This window comes from Neomonachus schauinslandi, chromosome 16 (assembly GCF_002201575.2).
Source record: "Neomonachus schauinslandi chromosome 16, ASM220157v2, whole genome shotgun sequence".
NCBI lineage: Eukaryota > Metazoa > Chordata > Mammalia > Carnivora > Phocidae > Neomonachus > Neomonachus schauinslandi.
Window position 1 is genome coordinate 6,815,930 of NC_058418.1, and position 16,079 is coordinate 6,832,008.

At 60.1% G+C, this 16,079-nt stretch overlaps 2 protein-coding genes across 2 annotated transcripts in view; both read right to left on the reverse strand.

Annotated features, from left to right (window-relative positions):
- Positions 1-9,741, reverse strand: part of PRR12 (proline rich 12) — a 25,836-nt gene extending 16,095 nt beyond the window's left edge. The window contains 7 exon segments of the mRNA XM_044922274.1: positions 1-169; positions 2,177-2,225; positions 2,228-2,845; positions 3,381-6,697; positions 6,782-6,943; positions 7,981-8,093; positions 9,631-9,741. Coding sequence (XP_044778209.1) covers positions 1-169; positions 2,177-2,225; positions 2,228-2,845; positions 3,381-6,697; positions 6,782-6,943; positions 7,981-8,093; positions 9,631-9,716 — 4,514 coding nt within the window. The 5' untranslated portion in view covers positions 9,717-9,741.
- A 648-nt stretch (positions 9,742-10,389) lies between these two features.
- PRRG2 (proline rich and Gla domain 2) lies at positions 10,390-16,053 on the reverse strand. Its single transcript, XM_021681285.2, has 7 exons — positions 15,899-16,053; positions 14,933-15,030; positions 14,564-14,739; positions 14,377-14,416; positions 12,331-12,466; positions 11,315-11,461; positions 10,390-10,995 (listed from the first exon to the last, which is right to left on the reverse strand). Exons 2-7 carry the CDS (start codon positions 15,015-15,017, stop codon positions 10,977-10,979), a joined length of 603 nt encoding a protein of 200 aa, XP_021536960.1. The 5' UTR covers positions 15,018-15,030; positions 15,899-16,053; the 3' UTR covers positions 10,390-10,976.
- Between the last annotated feature and the right edge of the window lie 26 nt (positions 16,054-16,079).

Genomic DNA, 16,079 nt, shown 5'->3' on the forward strand with positions numbered 1-16,079 from the left:
GGCGGCGAGGGCAGGGGCGGCGGGGGCGGCGAGCTGGGCACCGGGGCCACCAGCGGGGGCGGCGAGGGCAGGGCCGGCGGCGGGGGTGGTGGGGGCGGCGGGGGCGGCGGCTGCGGCGTCGGGGCGGGAGGCGGCGAGGGCGGGGGCTTCTCCTCCAGCAGCGGGGGCTCTGGGGGCGAGAGCGGCATCAGGGCGGACTCTGGCGCGGAGAGGCTCCCTCTGCCCCCCATTACGCGGGTCCCTCAGGTCTGCGGTCAGTGTGGATCAAGGTCTGCTCCCAGCCCTTTCAGGCTCCTCTTCCCCAGGGTCCCAACACAGCCCTCTTCCTGCTCTGCACCCCCACACCCCTCCGGATCAACCGGAGTTCTCCTTCACCTAACACCCCAACACCCATCTCTGCTCCAAATTCCACTCATCTCCCCTTCTTACTCTTCTGCTGTTGCCCTGACCCTGCTCATCTGTCCTCCGTCCCCTCCCGGACTTTTTTTTCTGTCTTCTTTTTAAGATTTTGCTTTTAAGTAATCTCTACACCCAACATGGGACTGGAACCCACAACCCGCAGATCAAGAACAGCATGCTCCACCGACTGAGCCAGCCAGGCATGGCCGCCCTCCCCTCCACTTTTCATACCACTTCTGTCCCCAGCCAGCCACAGGAAGCCCATGTTCCCTTAACTTCTTTCTCCAATGTCCTAATAAGCCTTCCCACCCAAACACGGCGCTCTGTCCTTCCCCATCTTTTTCCTGGCTTCCACATACTCTCCCTTTCTGTCCCTTACTGTGGTCTAATACCATTACCCAATGTCCTTCCATCAAAATCAGTTGTCCCTTGTCGCACCACCACCCCTTCCTCATCCCTCAGCTGCCTCTTGCCCCAAGTCCCTACAAAGCTCCTTGCCCTGCCCTGACATGGCTCCTAGTTCCTGAATGCCATTCACCATCCCTAGCACCTCTTCTCTTGTCCCTGAATGTCCCTTCCTATGCCAACAGCTCCTCAACTCCCCCAGAGCCTTTCTGCTCTGTCAAAGTCCCTCCCGGAGACCCCTTTCCAGCTCCAGCGGTAATTCCGAGCCCCTGAATGTTCATCCGGTCGCCCCTTTTAGTCCTGTAACACCTCTTAGTTGCCTCAAAGCCCTTGCTGGCTCTCACCTCCCATTTTTTACCTTCCTTCCCAATTCCCCAATCATTCCCTCTGCATCTCTACCTCCTCATTTCCTGCTCAGGGGGGGTCTTGTCCTCCTCCATCCAAAATCTTCCCTGCCCTTTCCTCAGACTGCTCTCTACTCTCGGGATCGTTCATGCCCTCCGCTTCCCACTAACTCCCCATGGGTTTTTCTAGAGTCCCCCTCTAACGCCTTAAAATTCCTCCTGATTCCTACAACTGCTTCTTCTCTGTTGCTGTGTCCTCAGCTATGAGCCTTCCTGAGCCTTCCAAGGTTCTCGCTCCCATTTCAGCAAATCCTGACACTCTGCTCAGAAGCCCCCAGCATTTCTCAGCTCTGCTTCAGCCTCACACCCTCTCGCTCCCTTGCTCCCTGTTTCCCACCTTCCTACAACCCCCTAGAAGTCCCCTCCATTCCCTAGGATGCCTCTGAGCCCTCAAGCCCCCTCATTAACTGCCACAAACGCCCTTCTCCAAATCAATGCCCCCATTCCCCTATCAAAGCACCTTAAAATTTGTCCAAAGCCTCTCTCAGGACAGAACACCATCCAGACCCTGCCGCACCCCCAGCCTTTCCCTCTCACCCCCCGCAAGACCCAATTAATCAATGTTCCAGTCTCTCCCTATACGCCCCCCCCAGACGTCCTTCTGTCTTTTGCCATACATCTCTAAATCCTAGCTCCTTCTTGGGCCCCCGAACCCCTGCCAGTTTTCAAAGCTCTCTCAGTACCCTGTCTCCCACCTGTCCCCATCACTGATAACCTGCTCTGTCTCCCAGCATTCTCCAGTACCCACCTTGGGGCATCCTAACATACTTAGCATCTGTGGACAGATTAGAAAATGATACCTTTCTCACAACACCTGTTTGCCCTCAATTTGTAAACACACAAATCTACTTCATCTACAATGTGAATGATGCCCCTTAAAACAGTGCACGACCTGCACAACCGTACCCAGTGACCTGAATAACAGGGAAAGCCTCATCCCACCCCCAAATCATCTTCCCAGAGCTCACCGGGTGTGCCATTGCTGCTGGCACTAGGGAGCCCCGGGAGAGGGGGGGGGGCCCTGGCACTGCAGCCTCAGTCGTCAAGGAGGGCACATCTGGGGTGGAAGTGTCTTTAGGCCCAGCGAGAGGTGGGTCATCGAGCGCCGAGATGGCTGAGGAGATGCTCTCCTGCAGGTCCCGGTTCTTGGCCACAGAGTCTTCTTCGTCCGAGGAGAAGGAGGGCAGCGTCTCCAGGTTGCGCTTCAGCTCCTCGTCCAGCCGCTTACAGGGCGAAGGGCAGCCCAGCCCTAGCCCCTCACTCTCGGCCGCCTCCAGCGCACCCCCTAGCCCAAAGGCGCCGGCGGGCGGCGGGTGTGGCACAGCGGGGGCGGTAGGAGGCTGGGGCTGCAGGCCACGGGCTGGCCCGGAGGACGGCACGCTCTTGGGGGGGCTGAGTGGGGGCGTCAGGCCAGCCTGGTAGAGCGGCGGATGACGCTTGCCCGACTTGAGGAAGTCCAGGAAGGAGGCCATGAAGCCGGACTTCATCTCTGGCTGCTTCTCCTCTACCTCCTTGATCTTGGCCTCAATCTTCTCCCGGGTCAGGCTGGAGTCCAGGCTGTTGTGGTCAGCGCCGGCTACGGCATCGCCAGAGGAGGCTCCCAGACCCTCGCCGGCCTTGGGCACAGACAGCTTGATCTAGATATCAGGGAAGTGGGGAGTCAGGGTCCATGAGTCTGGGGCCCCAAGTCCCCTCCCAGCTCAGAGGCCGAGGTGCAGGCCCCCAACCTTCCCTTAAGACCTAGGTCAAATTCTCACTTTCAGCCTGTAGAACCCTAGAATTCAAGCCCACAGATCCCTTCTCTCAGGTTCCAGAATGACAGGACTGGAGTTCCTCCCTCAGCACTCACTGATCCCTCTTTGCTTCCAGCCCGGGAATCCAGCCTCCAGACCCTCCTCCCACGAGACCCAGGAATCGAGAAACCCCCAATTGCGGGTCCTTTAAGACCTAGAACCTAAGAACCCAAGCTCCGATACCCTGTGCCTCCCTCTAGACCCCCAAAGTCTCAATTCTCAGATATCTCTGATGGTGGAAGCCTAGAATCCCAACACTCAGGTTCATTTCCTCACAGGTTCAAGAATATAAACCACAGCCCCCATCCCGCCCCAGAACTGTAGTCCAAAACCTTTGCTTTCTCTAGACCTTGGCCATCCCAATCCCAGTCCCCCTCACCTTAAGTGGCTTTAGGGGTTCCAGCCGTGTGCCCCCTGCCTCCTCGGCCTTCCTGCCCCGACCACGGCCCCGGCCCCGAGGTTTCTTGGCCCCTTCAGTGGGCGTGGAGGCTGAGGCTGGCCCAGCAGTGGTGGGGACCTCCAGTGGGCGGATCCGGGGCCTACCCCGGGGCCGGGGCGGGCCATCTCGCTTAGCCTTTGTGGGCTTGCGGCCACGGCGCCTGGGGCCATCGGGGCCTGGGTTAGGTGGACAGAAGTCGATGTCACCCAGGGGTGAGAGGGTCGGGCGGGAGCGGCAGCTGGACACCAGGTCAGGCAGGCGCCGAGGGTTGAGGCGGATGTCAGCGGGCACATCGGCCTTGTCCTCATCCGCCTCAAACTCATACTCCTGGGCATACAGCTTCTTGGGCGTCTGGAAGGGTGGGTCACGGCGCCGTAGTAGGTGGAAAGAGGACGTCTTGAGCAGCTTCTTTGGCTTGGTAGAGCAGAAGATGGGCGAGGTCAGGCCTCCCTTGGGCTCTGAGGCAGGCGGCGGCGGTGGTGGGGGGGGTGGGGGTGGTGGGGCCGCCTGGTGTGGCCCACTCTGGATCAGGCCCAGAGGCTCGGCATTGACCGTGGAGGGCAGCTCAGGCGGTTTGTTGGGGTCCAGGCCCAGGCCCGGCGTCTCAGGCCCGGCTCCAGACGCCCGACCCGGGCAGTAGGGCCCATAGGGATCATAGGCAGGGGGGCCTGGAGGCGGCCCAGTCCCCGCCTTGGGATCACCCTCGTCCTCGGGCGGCCCTGCCTTGCCATAGTCATCCGCGGCCCCTCCACCGAACATCTCCTCCATGGTGGGGAAGAAACTGCGCTCCTCATCTTGGAGCAAGGAGTCAGGAAAACAGATGGACGTGAGTGGCACAAAGCGGGGGGCCTTGGTGCCTTGCGGGCTGGGGCTGCGGTAGGCACCGGAGGGATCCTTGCCCTCGGTATTAGGTGGGCCCACGCCAGTGTCACCAGGCCCCGGGGGCAGTGGCTCCAGGGCCCCAAGCAATTCCTGCATGGCGCCTGGCGGCTCCAGACTCTCCTCAGGTCGCAGGCGGGGGCTGGGGGCACCAGGCTCCAGGCCGTGGCTGCGGAGGTGGGCCTCAAGCTGGAGGGGCATGGGTGGCGGAGGCGGGGGCGGCGGCGGGGGCGGCTGGGGTGCTCCATCACGGGTGGCTGGCTCAAGGAGATGAACGCCAACTTTTGGGGCACTGGGAGAGGGACTGGGGGCATGGCTGAGGACCGAGGGGAGCAGTTGTGGGGGGGGAGGTGGAGGCAGCACCAGTGGGAGGTCAGGGCCCCCAGCCTCCAGGAGGAGGCCGTGGGGTGTGGGCTGGGCAGGCTGAGCTGTGGGAGGCGGGGGTGGTGGGCTCTTTTGGAGGAAGGCCCCCAGCTCCTTGGCACCTGCCCCATAGTGGACAACTGAGGTGGCCAGCCCCTCCGGGGTCTCGCCGCCCCGTTCTGGCCCTTTCTTCTTCTCCTTCAGCCTCCCCAGGCCCAGCTCCAGGGCTGCTGTGGCACCCTCATCGAGGCTGGCACTGGTACGGATGACGCTCTGTAGATGATACCTCTGGGGGTCTTCCTTGGCCAGCTCGTAGGGTGTGCCTGGTGGACCCCCGGCCCCACCACTACCCCCAAGTCCCTTGGAAGCATCCGCTGCCCCATCTTCACCCACCAAGCCATCTGCCCCTGTGGTCCGCGGGGGGCTAGGTGCCTGCAGGAGATGCTGGATGAGGAATTCCTCATCTTCTGTGCGCTCGGCAGGAGGCCCACCAGGCCCAGCCAGCAGCTCCGAGCCATCCCCCTTGCCTTTGTAGCCACCTGCTCCGGCTGCGTAGCTGCCGGCTCCTGGAGGCGCCAGGAACGGGGCTGAGGCCAGGACAGAACTCAGGTATTTGCCAGGGGCTCCTGGAGAGCCGACTCCAGGCGGGCGGCCGGGGGCAGGCGGTGACTGCAGTGGGCGGATGATGTGAGAAGGGCTGGCCTCCCCGCCACCCCCCAGGGAGCTGGGCCCCCAGCCACCGCCGTGACCCGAGAGCGCTGGGGAATGGCCAGTGCTGTAGCTGAGCGAGGGGCTGGCCGTGGGTAGCCCCTGGGAGTGGGCAGCTGGGCCTGGGTATGGCTCGCCCTGAACCCCATACAGCTGCCCCTGCAGCTGATCCGGGGAATAGCTCTGACACGTGGCTAGGCCAGGAGGCGGGGGACCACTGGGGGGCTGCGGGGGCCCCCCTGAGTAGCTAGGGCCTTTGCTCAAGTCCTGGGCTTGACCCCCTCCAAACCCTTGCCCATAGGCCTGGGGTCCTAGAAGCCCTTGGGGCTGACCAGGGGAATAGGCTTGGCCACCTGCCCCACCAGCCCCAGAGGCCTTCCCGGTGGCATAGGCCGCTGCTGGCCCACCCAGACTCTGGCATTTGGGCGTGGCCGTTGAACGGGGTGGTGGGGGCCTGTTGGCACCGCCCGCAGCTGCTCCATAGCCGCCTTTGCCTGTCTTGTAACCGGGTGACTGAATGATGGGGCGGTAACCTCCACCGCCACCCCCTGCCCCACCTCCTCCAGCCGCCTCGGGGCCCGCAGCCCGGCCCGATGCCCCAGCCGTGGATCCACTGGGCCCGGCCTTGCTAGGCTCGCCAGCACCGGGGGAGGGCTCCCCACCACCCAGGGGGCTGCAGGCCAGGTTAGCCCTGTGCCCCATGGAGGGATAGCTGCCTCCACAGCTCAGGTAGTGCTGGAGGGCATGGGCTGGTGGCGGGGGCGGCGGGGGCTGGGCACTGGCTGGCCGCTGGTAGTGCTTGATGACGGTGTCCTGGCGGGGCAGGGCCCGCTCGGGTGGCGGGGGGCCCGGGGCAGCACCCGAGAAGTTGTACAGCTGTGGGGAGGATTGCTCGGCAGCGGCGGCAGCGGCGGAAGAGGAAGCCAGCAGGTTGAACTGAGTCGGGAGGTGGCGGGGAGGTGGGGGGGGGTCTGGGGGGCCGGGGCGGTATGGAGGGGTCTGGGCCGGGCCGAGACCAGCGGGCCCCAGGACACCGCCCCCTGCCAGGCGCTCAAAGCCCAGCGAGGATGGCACTGTGGGTGCCTGTGAGGGCTTCAGGTGCAACACGTCATGAGGGGACAGGAGCCCATTAGCTGGTGGGCTGAATGGGGGGTCTTGGAGGCTGAGGGACGAGGGCACTGGGAAGGGGCGGCTGCCGAAGGAAGCCGGGTGCTGGTAGGCCGACAGGGCAGAGGAGGATGGAAAGGTGCTGGAACCCGGCAGGGCGCCTGAAATGAAGAGCTCCGTGGGGCCTGGCGTGTGCATGGCTGGGGACGATGGAGAAGACCATAGGTCAGGGCGGACCACGTGCCAGCCCCACCCTGGCCCTCCTGGGCCGGCGCTGGGCTTACCTGTTTGCCAGGAAGGACTGCGGAACTGGGAGAGGAGAGAGGAGGCAGAGGGGCCAGGCTGGGGGCCCCGGGACTCCAGGGCTGAGATGAGGTTCATGACGGAGGCGTCGGGCCCTGCTGAGCCCGCGTGGTGGAGGCCAGTGTCGAAGAGTCCAGAGAGGCCTGGCCAAGGACAAGGGGGTAGAGTCAGCTAAGTGGGCTTGTAAGGCAGAGTTGAAAGGGAAAAGGAAGAGGCCAAAAGCAAGTTGGGTCAGGGAAAAGGGCTGGAGGAAGCAAAGAGGAAGATTCAAAGAGGATAAAGTGGACACAGCCAAGCTAAGGAGACAGGGCCGAGGACAACGAAGGAGAAAAAGGGAGCCAAAAAGCAGGATGAAGTGTACGCCAATCATAAGGGCAGGGAACCCAGGAAAGGAAAGGTAGGCAAAGGAGTAGAAAAACCCAGAATCAAAGGAAGTGGGTGCAACAGGACAGAGTTCTTATGCGGGGGGGGGGGGGGGGGGGGGGGGGCAGGGGAAACACAAAAGGATTTGGGCAATTCTAGCAAGGAAGGGGAAGGGATGGGGTACCTGGGGCCACTTAGAAGGACCGGAGTACAGGCCGAAAGGGGTTGATTAAAAGTGGGAGGATCCCGGGGGAAAAAAAAATAGGAAAGAAAAAAGGTAAGAAGCCAACCAGGAAAGTTAAGGATCAAATCGGACAATATAATCTCCTTGCTGGTTCAACGAGGAAGAAGGGAACCAATCAGAAGCGCTAGAGGTAGGACTACAGGAGGAAGAATAGGTGGTGGGCAAACCCAGGAAAAAAAGGGACGGCCCAAAGACTTAGAGCCAATCAGGAAAAAAAGGAATCAGGAAGAAAGAATTCACATAACCAAGGAGCCAAGAGGATGGGCAAACCCAGAGGGAAAGGACTGGGGTGGGATAGAGAGGAGGAAAAGCCTGGAAGAGAAGGTGGGATTTGGGGGCTGAGGGGACGGGGCCAATTGGAGCGAAAGAGGCGGGGCCAGAGACAAGGGTGGACGAATCCAGCGTGAAATTGAGCAGGGACCAGCAGCCTCAGAGGCAACCAATCAGAGGAGAGGTAGCAAGGGGCGGGCCAGGACACAGGGCACGGCCAATTAGGAGGGGTGGAACTTTCAGCAGCCAACCAGCTGCTTCGGAGGGAGGGCCAGCCCAGGCGGGGCAGGACGGGGGCCGTACCTGCCGGGTGGTGGTTGGTGGCATAGCTTTGCAGTGGGTGGGGGGCCGCGTAGGCCTGGCGGTGTAAGATGTCGGTCTCGGGGTGCGAGGTCCTGGAGCTGCCATAGACCAAGCTGGGGGGAAGGGAGAGATGTTAGGGTGTCCTCCGAGGCTGCCCTAGGAGAAGGGAACTCAGCAAATCCCCCGGGGTGTGGGGGGAATCTTCCAGCTGACTGGGGGTTATCCTAAGGAACCTTGGGCCCTAAGTAAAGAAGACAAGGGAATCGGGGTACCCAACGAAAAGAGTCATGAAACATTCCCCACTCGAGCCCCAATAAATAGAGCCCAGATAGTCTCACGTTTACAAACACAGCCATGCACAGCGACGAGACAAACAGAAGAGGGTGAAGAGTCGGAGAAAGTGCCTCAAGTTAAAAATGTGAAAGGCATGGACCTCCTACAGAGCCCACCACCCCCTGGATGACACAAGGCCCTGGGGCCAACCTGAGAGGTGCATAAGGACGCCCACTCTACTGCACACACGTGGGAACACATGGCTCTGAACCTCATGGAGTGATGCAAACCGAGTCGGGAGCAGGAGGTAGACTGTTCCCCAAACGGCTGGGATGGGGGGTGGGGAAGGGATAGGACTAGGGGAAAGCACCAGGTACAAGTGCGAACATGAATAACGTCCATCCCCCAGGGTTGAGGTTCAAATGCATGAGCCCTTGCAAACCCAGGTATGTGTGCAAACGACTATCCAGCTCACCGGTGGGGAAGGAGACATACAGAGCGCTACGTCCCAAATGAAAAATCCTAACACATGTGGGGTCATGCCCAGCCACGCTGGGAAACCCAGGGGGCGCGGGGCTGGGGACAGGTGAAGAGTGAGGGCAGGACATAAACAGCAGGAAAGGGGCTGATTCGCAGGTGAGCAGGCTACCAACTAAGCACGAACAGGGCCCACGCTCACACACACAACCACACACCAGGGAAACATCTGAATCTTCCCATGCAACGGCCCCGATTCATGGCTCGGACTCAAGAGGTCAAATACTCCACTCCTCGCCATCAACTAGGATTCTCTGCCTTTGGGGGTGGGGGAGCTAAAGGGGGCGTGTCTCAGATTCCAGGACCCCCCCTACACACACAGAACCCCAGCTTGGAAAGGGGGCGGGGCCCTGTGCCCACTCTGCGCGCGGAATTTCGGGGGGGGAGGCCGAGTGGCGCGGCCTCGCGCAGTCCCGGAACAATAGGACGGGAGGGGGGGCGCCCCCCAGGTCTGCGTTCTAATTCTCCTTTCCATCCCACCTTTGCAAGAGCAGAGCCTGGGGCGCAGGGGGGAGGGATCAGCAAGCCGGGAATCCAAGGATGGGGGGAAATCCAGGCCTTGCTTCGCCAGTCCCTCCCACCTTCCCAGGGCCTTTCCGTCCGAAATTGTTTTGCACCCCCATTTTCCCGCTGCATCTCTCCCTTTGCATGCCGGAGCTGGCTTTGGCGGAGTTTGCAATTTGCAAACTGGGGCGGCGGCGTTGTTGCAAACCGAGGAAGGCCGCTCCCTTGCAAGCCGAAGGGGAGTTTGCGATGCACGCCTCGCCAGGCGGGCCAGGCCCGGCCCGGCTGGGCCCCCACCCCTTGGCCCCTTCCTCCAGGCCACCCTCGGCTCCTTACCTAGCTTTCGCTGACCTCTCGTAACTCCATCCCGCCCCGGCGCCGAGCGGGTCCCCGAAGCCGGCGCTGGGGTAGTTCCTGTCCATGAATTGGCCGCGGTGGAAATTGGGGGGGGGGGGAGGGAGGGAGGGAGGGAGGGGGCGCGCGCGCGCTCTCCTCCGCCGCCGCTCCCTCCGCTGCTGCTTTTTTTTTCCCCTCTCTCTCTCTCTCTCTCTCTCTCTCTTTTTCTTTGCAGCCGCCGAAGGCCCGGGAAGGCCCCGGGCTGGGGAGGGAGGGGGCAGGGGCGGAGGGGCGGGCAAGGGAGGGGGGTGCAGCCGCCGAGCCAAGGAGGGGGGAAGGGGGGGTTCCCCCTGGAGGGAAAGGGGGGTAGGAGGGACCCCGCTGTCTCCGCCTTTGCCCCGGCGCTTGCAAGAGAGAAGGGAGGGCGCGCGCTCAGGAGGGGGCGTCCCGGGCGGCCCCGGGGTGGGTGCGGGCGCTGGGTGCTCGCTCTCTCGCCGCCGCCGCCGCCGCCTCCTCCTCCTCTGCGCTCACGGTGCAGCCATCTTTGCACAAGGCGGCTGGGGGAGGGGGGAGGGGAAGGGGGGGCGGGCGGCGGGGTGTCTGGCTGCGCTCCGCTTCCTCCCACAATCCCGTGCAAATGCAAAAAAAAAAAAAAGAGAGAGAGAGAGATACTGAGCGCTAGCAGGGCCTGGGGGTGTAGGGCGCAGCGTTTGTACAGAAAGCCAACTCCGCCGCGCGCAGACGCGCCCGGGAATGCAATTCAGTTTATTTGATTTTTATTTTTTTGCGTTGTTTCACTTTTTGTCTCTTTTACAAAGCATTTTCATTTACGAGAGGAGCTCAACTCCAGTCTCCCGGTGCAACGCGAGCCCTCCCCTAAAAAGCACGTTTGCAAATATGCCCCCCCGCCCTTTCCCCGGGTTCCTGCGAGCGCGCACCGGGAGCGCACGAAAACATGCGTGTGCATAAGCAGGGCCCTGCGTGTGCGTGGCCCGTGGCACCGTAGGGCGATGGCCTTGTCACACCTGCTCACTCACGCGAGTGGGTATACCCGGCCTACGCGCCGGGGTCCGAGTTTCCACGCATGCCTACCCCGGGGGCGGGACTGGCGGGTACCCCCCCCCAGTCAGGAAAGCCTGGGAGCCCGCGAGTAACCGGGACAAGGGAACACGTTGGCCGGGGATATGCGCGTATCCGTCCTCGGCGGAAACACGTGTGCCAGGGTAGGCCTCAGGCCGGACGACCCCCACTCCCACCACTCCCCGATCTCAGCTATGTAGTTTAAGAGGCCTGGGGGCTCTGGAATCCGCTGTGAATCTGGGGAACCTCGGCTCCGAAGCAGCTCGTCAGCGAGGCCTCCTGAGGCTGCAAGGGGAGGGGCACAACGGGGAGTCAAAGACCCGGCTGTTTTTCCCTCCCTGAACCTAGACCACTCCGACCCGCCCGCGGGCGTCTCAGCCAATCGCAGACCCTCTGGGCGTAAGACCCACCCTCCGGTAAAGCTCCACACGGACAACACTGGGCCACGCCCCCAGATAATTGCATAGGACCCCGCCCCCACGCTCCAAGCCTCGCCCCGGATAATAAGCTCAAAATTCCAAGTCCCGCCCCTGAGCCCACGCCCCTCCTCCCGCAGCATCCTCCCCTCTGCTCCCCACCCCCGCGTAGAAGCCCAGCCCAGTACCTGGTGTAGGGGGGCGGAGGTAGGTCGTGCACCCCAGAGGCCTCCAGAGCCTGCTCGTAGGTGGGGAGGCCTGGGGGTGGGGGTGGAGGCAGGGGCGTCGGTGGGCCTAGGTCGCCCAGGGGACTTCGGGAATTAATGAGCTCAGCCCTGGGGACAGAAAGTATACGGTTAGCCAGGGAAACCTACAGGATAGAGGGACTGGGGAAGGCAGGCGGGAAGACCTAGGGACACAGAGACTCTGAGGGTGGCATGGGGACACAAATGGAAGGGAGAAAGAGCAGGGGGGAAAGAGGGTCACCTTCAGCCTGACCCGGCACACAGAAAAGCACCTCAGAGTGACAGGCAGACGAACAGAGAGGGGCAGACACAAATTAACTGCTGAGACATACTCTTATTCACAGACACACATGCGTTCCAGCTACAGGAGAGCAATGGAGAAAAAGCCCTGCAGAGAGACAGGCAGACACACACAGAAGCAGACACAACACAGAGATACACCCAGTCACAAATTTCCCCATGCCACTCTTAACAACAAACCCTTCCGAAAAACCCCCAGACCCGCCATACTTTGAAGACTGACACTCAAGCACTTTCTTAAACCCTGCCACTGAGAAAGACACGCCTTGACAACTCAGAAGGCACACACACACACGTGTGCCTGTCACCACGGAAACTGACATATCACAGACACCCAGAGACCACACGCTGCAGCCTCAACAGATACAATGCAGACAGAGTGATGATCACACATAAACCGGGTACCATGGAGACAGGCGGCAAATACTGATTGAGCTCCTACTGTGTGCTGGGTACTGAGGACATAGTCAGACAAACGGCAAGAATCATACCCACACGTTCTCACAGACTGACTCTCCACCTGATAGTCTCCCCAGATCCTTCCTCAGTGCCCACCTGTCCCAATCCTTGACTCATCTCTCCTTAGGTCCACCCTTCCTCCTTCCTCTGCTCACCCTGCTTTCCAGCCCCCAGGCCCCTTCTCTCTGAATCCTCCTTACTCTTGGGGACAGGGCTGCTGGCCTCCACCCCGTCGGCAATGCAGATACCAAAAGGCTCCCAAGCTGGCCAGGACAATGAGCAGGATGCCAGACGTCAGCCCCACAGCCAGGCCTGCTACGTCCACTCGTCCACGCCCTGCAGTGGGGGGGTGGGGGGGGGCACTGTGTCAGGGGCTGTCACTCACCCCGACAACCCAATGCCTTCCCCCTGAAGGAAGAGTACAGGCCAAGAAGCAAAGCAGAACGCAGGGGCCACTTCCTAGGTGCATGACCCCAGGCAACTCAACCCACTCATTTCTCTAAGCCTCCATTTGCTGCTCTATAAAATGGGAACAATAAGTCCTCCCCCATGGGCTGTGGAAATTCATTGAGATCAAACACATAAAGGGTCTATGATAACTTCACCTGGGACTAAAAAAATATGGTGGCGGAATCCCCATGGTGACAGAGGCCCCTCCCTGGACAAAGCGTGGCTCAAGTCCCTCCTAAGCAAAATCCATCTGGTGAGAGGGCAATGGACACACTGAAGTTGGGGGTGGGGAGCTCAGGTAGGCAACTGCAGAGGCCCCCACACTGAGCATTACCAGATTTAGCAAATAATAATATATGACACCAATTAAACATTAATTTTAGATACACAATGTATATTTTATAGTGTAAGTATGTCCCTTGGAGTATTTAGAATATACTTATACTAAAAAATTTATTTGTATTTGAAATTCAAATTTAACTGATGGGGAGGGTGTCCTGTTTTATCTGGCACCCCTCCCCGCCTCTGGAACATAGTCCCTTTACCACATCCAGGCCACTGAGGGGCCAGACCTCAACTCTGAAGGAAGAACAGAATTGCAGGAAGGTTTCTGAATTGACCAGAAGGCTATGAAAAATTCATTTATCAATGAAGGAATTTCGGGATCACCCCCCGCCAACTAACAGATTTTTGGGTGTCTAGAACTCAGGTGGGCCCTTTGCTAGGACCCTAGGCCTTTAGCAATCCAAGGCCACTTAGCTGAAGGGAAGCAGACACAGGGAGAACACCAGCTTGGTGAGGCCCTCCTGGGTCTTGCTGCTGGGGAAACTTCCTTTAGCACTGGGTCAGGAGCTTTGCTCAAACAGTAAACCCCAGGCTTTCAGCCCCCTTAGCACAGAGCTGCGCTGGGAAGGCGGGCCCTCCCAGTTCTGACATGTTTCAGGTGGATTCAAGGAGCCACCAGGCCTTACTAGGCCTGCAGTGAGGTAGTTACTTCCCCTAGCAACCAGGCTCCAGTGTGAGGACTCCAGCCCAGACCTAGGGCTTGTTGCTAAGGGGCATCCACCCCTAGCAACCAGGCCACAAGGGGATGGGGCATGTGGTGCAGGGAGGGGGTTCCTCCCTGGGCAGTGGGCCTTGGGTCCTGAGCCTGGCTAGGTGTGGTTGCTAGGGAGGCCTCCTTGGTAACCAGGCCAAGGCCGGGATGGGGCTGTGGGGGAGGGGAAGCCAGCCAGGTAGTGAGTGCTGCAGGCTTCCTTGGTCCGGCCTGGCCAGGCCTGGTTGCTAAGGAGCAGTCCCCCTTAGCAACAAGACTGCAGCCATGGTGGGGCCTTAGAAGTCACTGGAAGGGTTGGGGGCGGGCAGCCTGGGAAGGTGAGGATGCACAGGCTTCCACAGCCTGGCCTGGGGTGGCCAGCCCCCGTTGCTAGGGAGCAGTCCCCCTAGCAACCAAGCTGCAGAAGAGCTGGGGCTCCGGACTCCGAAGAAGGACTCAGGTGGGTTGGGGCCTCTGAGCCTGAGGTCTCATAGGCCCCAGGGCTGTAACCCCTCTCCACCTGCACTTCCTTCTTCCTAAAGACATGAGACCTCCTCCAAATAAGGTGTGGTGGGTTCCTCAGGCAGGGGCTCTAGTCTCAAAGGAGGGGACTCTTTTAATAACCACCTCCAGGATACTCAGGGAGCATTGAATTTGGAGGAGGCAAATTTGGGGTAGGGGATGCTGGTTCAACCTCCAGGGGAAAGGGCTGCCTTAGCTGCACAGAACAAGAGCCCCCGCTCCCACCGCCCCAACTCACCTCCTTTGCCATTGTAGATGTAACTCTCCCAAAAGCGCTCCTTGAAAGGATGGAAGTCGAGCAGGTGGAAAGACAGCATGTCAACGGGGAGATTCCATACCCCCCAAACGAACCCACCCTGATTTCTGAGACCCAGGGTAGAGGGAATTGTGGGCCAGGACATCCCAGGGCCTGGAGTGGCTCTCACCGTCAGAGTATTGTCCTCAAAATACTCCCTCGCCTCCTCCCAGGAACACCGCTCCTCATAACACTCCCGTTCCAGGTTCCCTGGCGTGAGCAGCTCCAGGTCCCAGTGATTGGCTCGTGGAATCCGGCTATGGCTTCCTAGAAAGCTCTGGGCCTCTGGGGAGTCCAGGAAGACTCCTGGGCCCAAAGGACACGAAGGACAGAGAAATGGAGAGTTCCTAAGGCTGGGGAACATGGAGGAACCCGAACCTAAGGGGATGGAGAACTATGGCGTTCTGGGAGAGGAGGGGACTAGAGGCAAGGGTTCCTGAGTCAGGGGAAGGTGGATGGAGGTCTGTGCCTGGACACCAGCTCGTCCCTAAACACTCACCTTGGTCTTGCTCCCCACTGGGTGAGGTGTCTAAGCAGGTGGTCAATCCCAGGTATAGCAGCGGCAGAGAGGGGTAGCCCCTCATATTTTATGAACACCTGAAACCAGGAGTGAAAGAGATAGCAAGTGCCTCAGCCCCTGGGGAATGAGGCAAGGTCACCCCGACTGGACTCTATGGTCCATGATAATAATCATATAATCATAGCAGACCCTTACGTAGCCTGTATTCTGGGCCAGGTCCCTGTGGCAACTCAGTTTAATTTTCACAGCACTTCTATTATTATCCCCATTTCACAGATGAGGAACATGAGGCACAGAGAGGTAAAAGAATTTCCCAAGGTAATACAATTTGCAAGATTCAGAAGCATGATTTGAGTGAAAACAGCGTGCCTCCAGAGACTGGAGCAGGGAGCTTATCTTTTTCTCTACCATGTCTGCAGCACCCAGCACAAATCTTTTTTGTTTGTTTGTTTGTTTAAGATTTTATTTATTTGACAGAGAGAGACAGCGAGAGCAGGAACACAAGCAGGGGGAGTGGGAGAGGGAGAAACAGGCTTCCTGCTAAGCAGGGAGCCCGATGCGGGGCTTGATCCCAGGACCCTGGGACCATGACCTGAGCTGAAGGCAGATGCCTAACGACTGAGCCACCCAGGCGCCCCATCCCAGCACGAATATTGACACATAGTAGGTGCTCATAAACATGTCCATCAGTGATCAGGATTCCTTTCTTCTTGGTAATTTCCACCTATACTTGCCTCTCCCTGTGCCCATTGCCACATCCACCCACATAGATCAAAGATCACAGGAGAGGCAAAGAGCCTATATTCTCGGGTCCAGGGGGAGAAGGGAGTGGAGGTCCTGGACTCCTGGGGCTGGGAGATGGGAACTTCTGAGTCCCAGAGGGGCAGGGAGTCAGGAGGCCAGGGTCCCCAAGCCAGGCTCTGCCTCCAGGGGACATTCACTTACCTGCCCAGACCTGTGAGCACTTTCCCTTCCTCTTCAATTGGGGCTTCCTCTGCCAGCTTCGGCCAGCTGTGAATGGGGGACAGGGGAGAGGGGAGGGGAGAGGAAGGAGGGGTTCCCCTCTCCGGCTGATCAAGACGATCCTGGTTTCTGGCAGAGGGGCGGGGTTTGTGATTACCTGCCC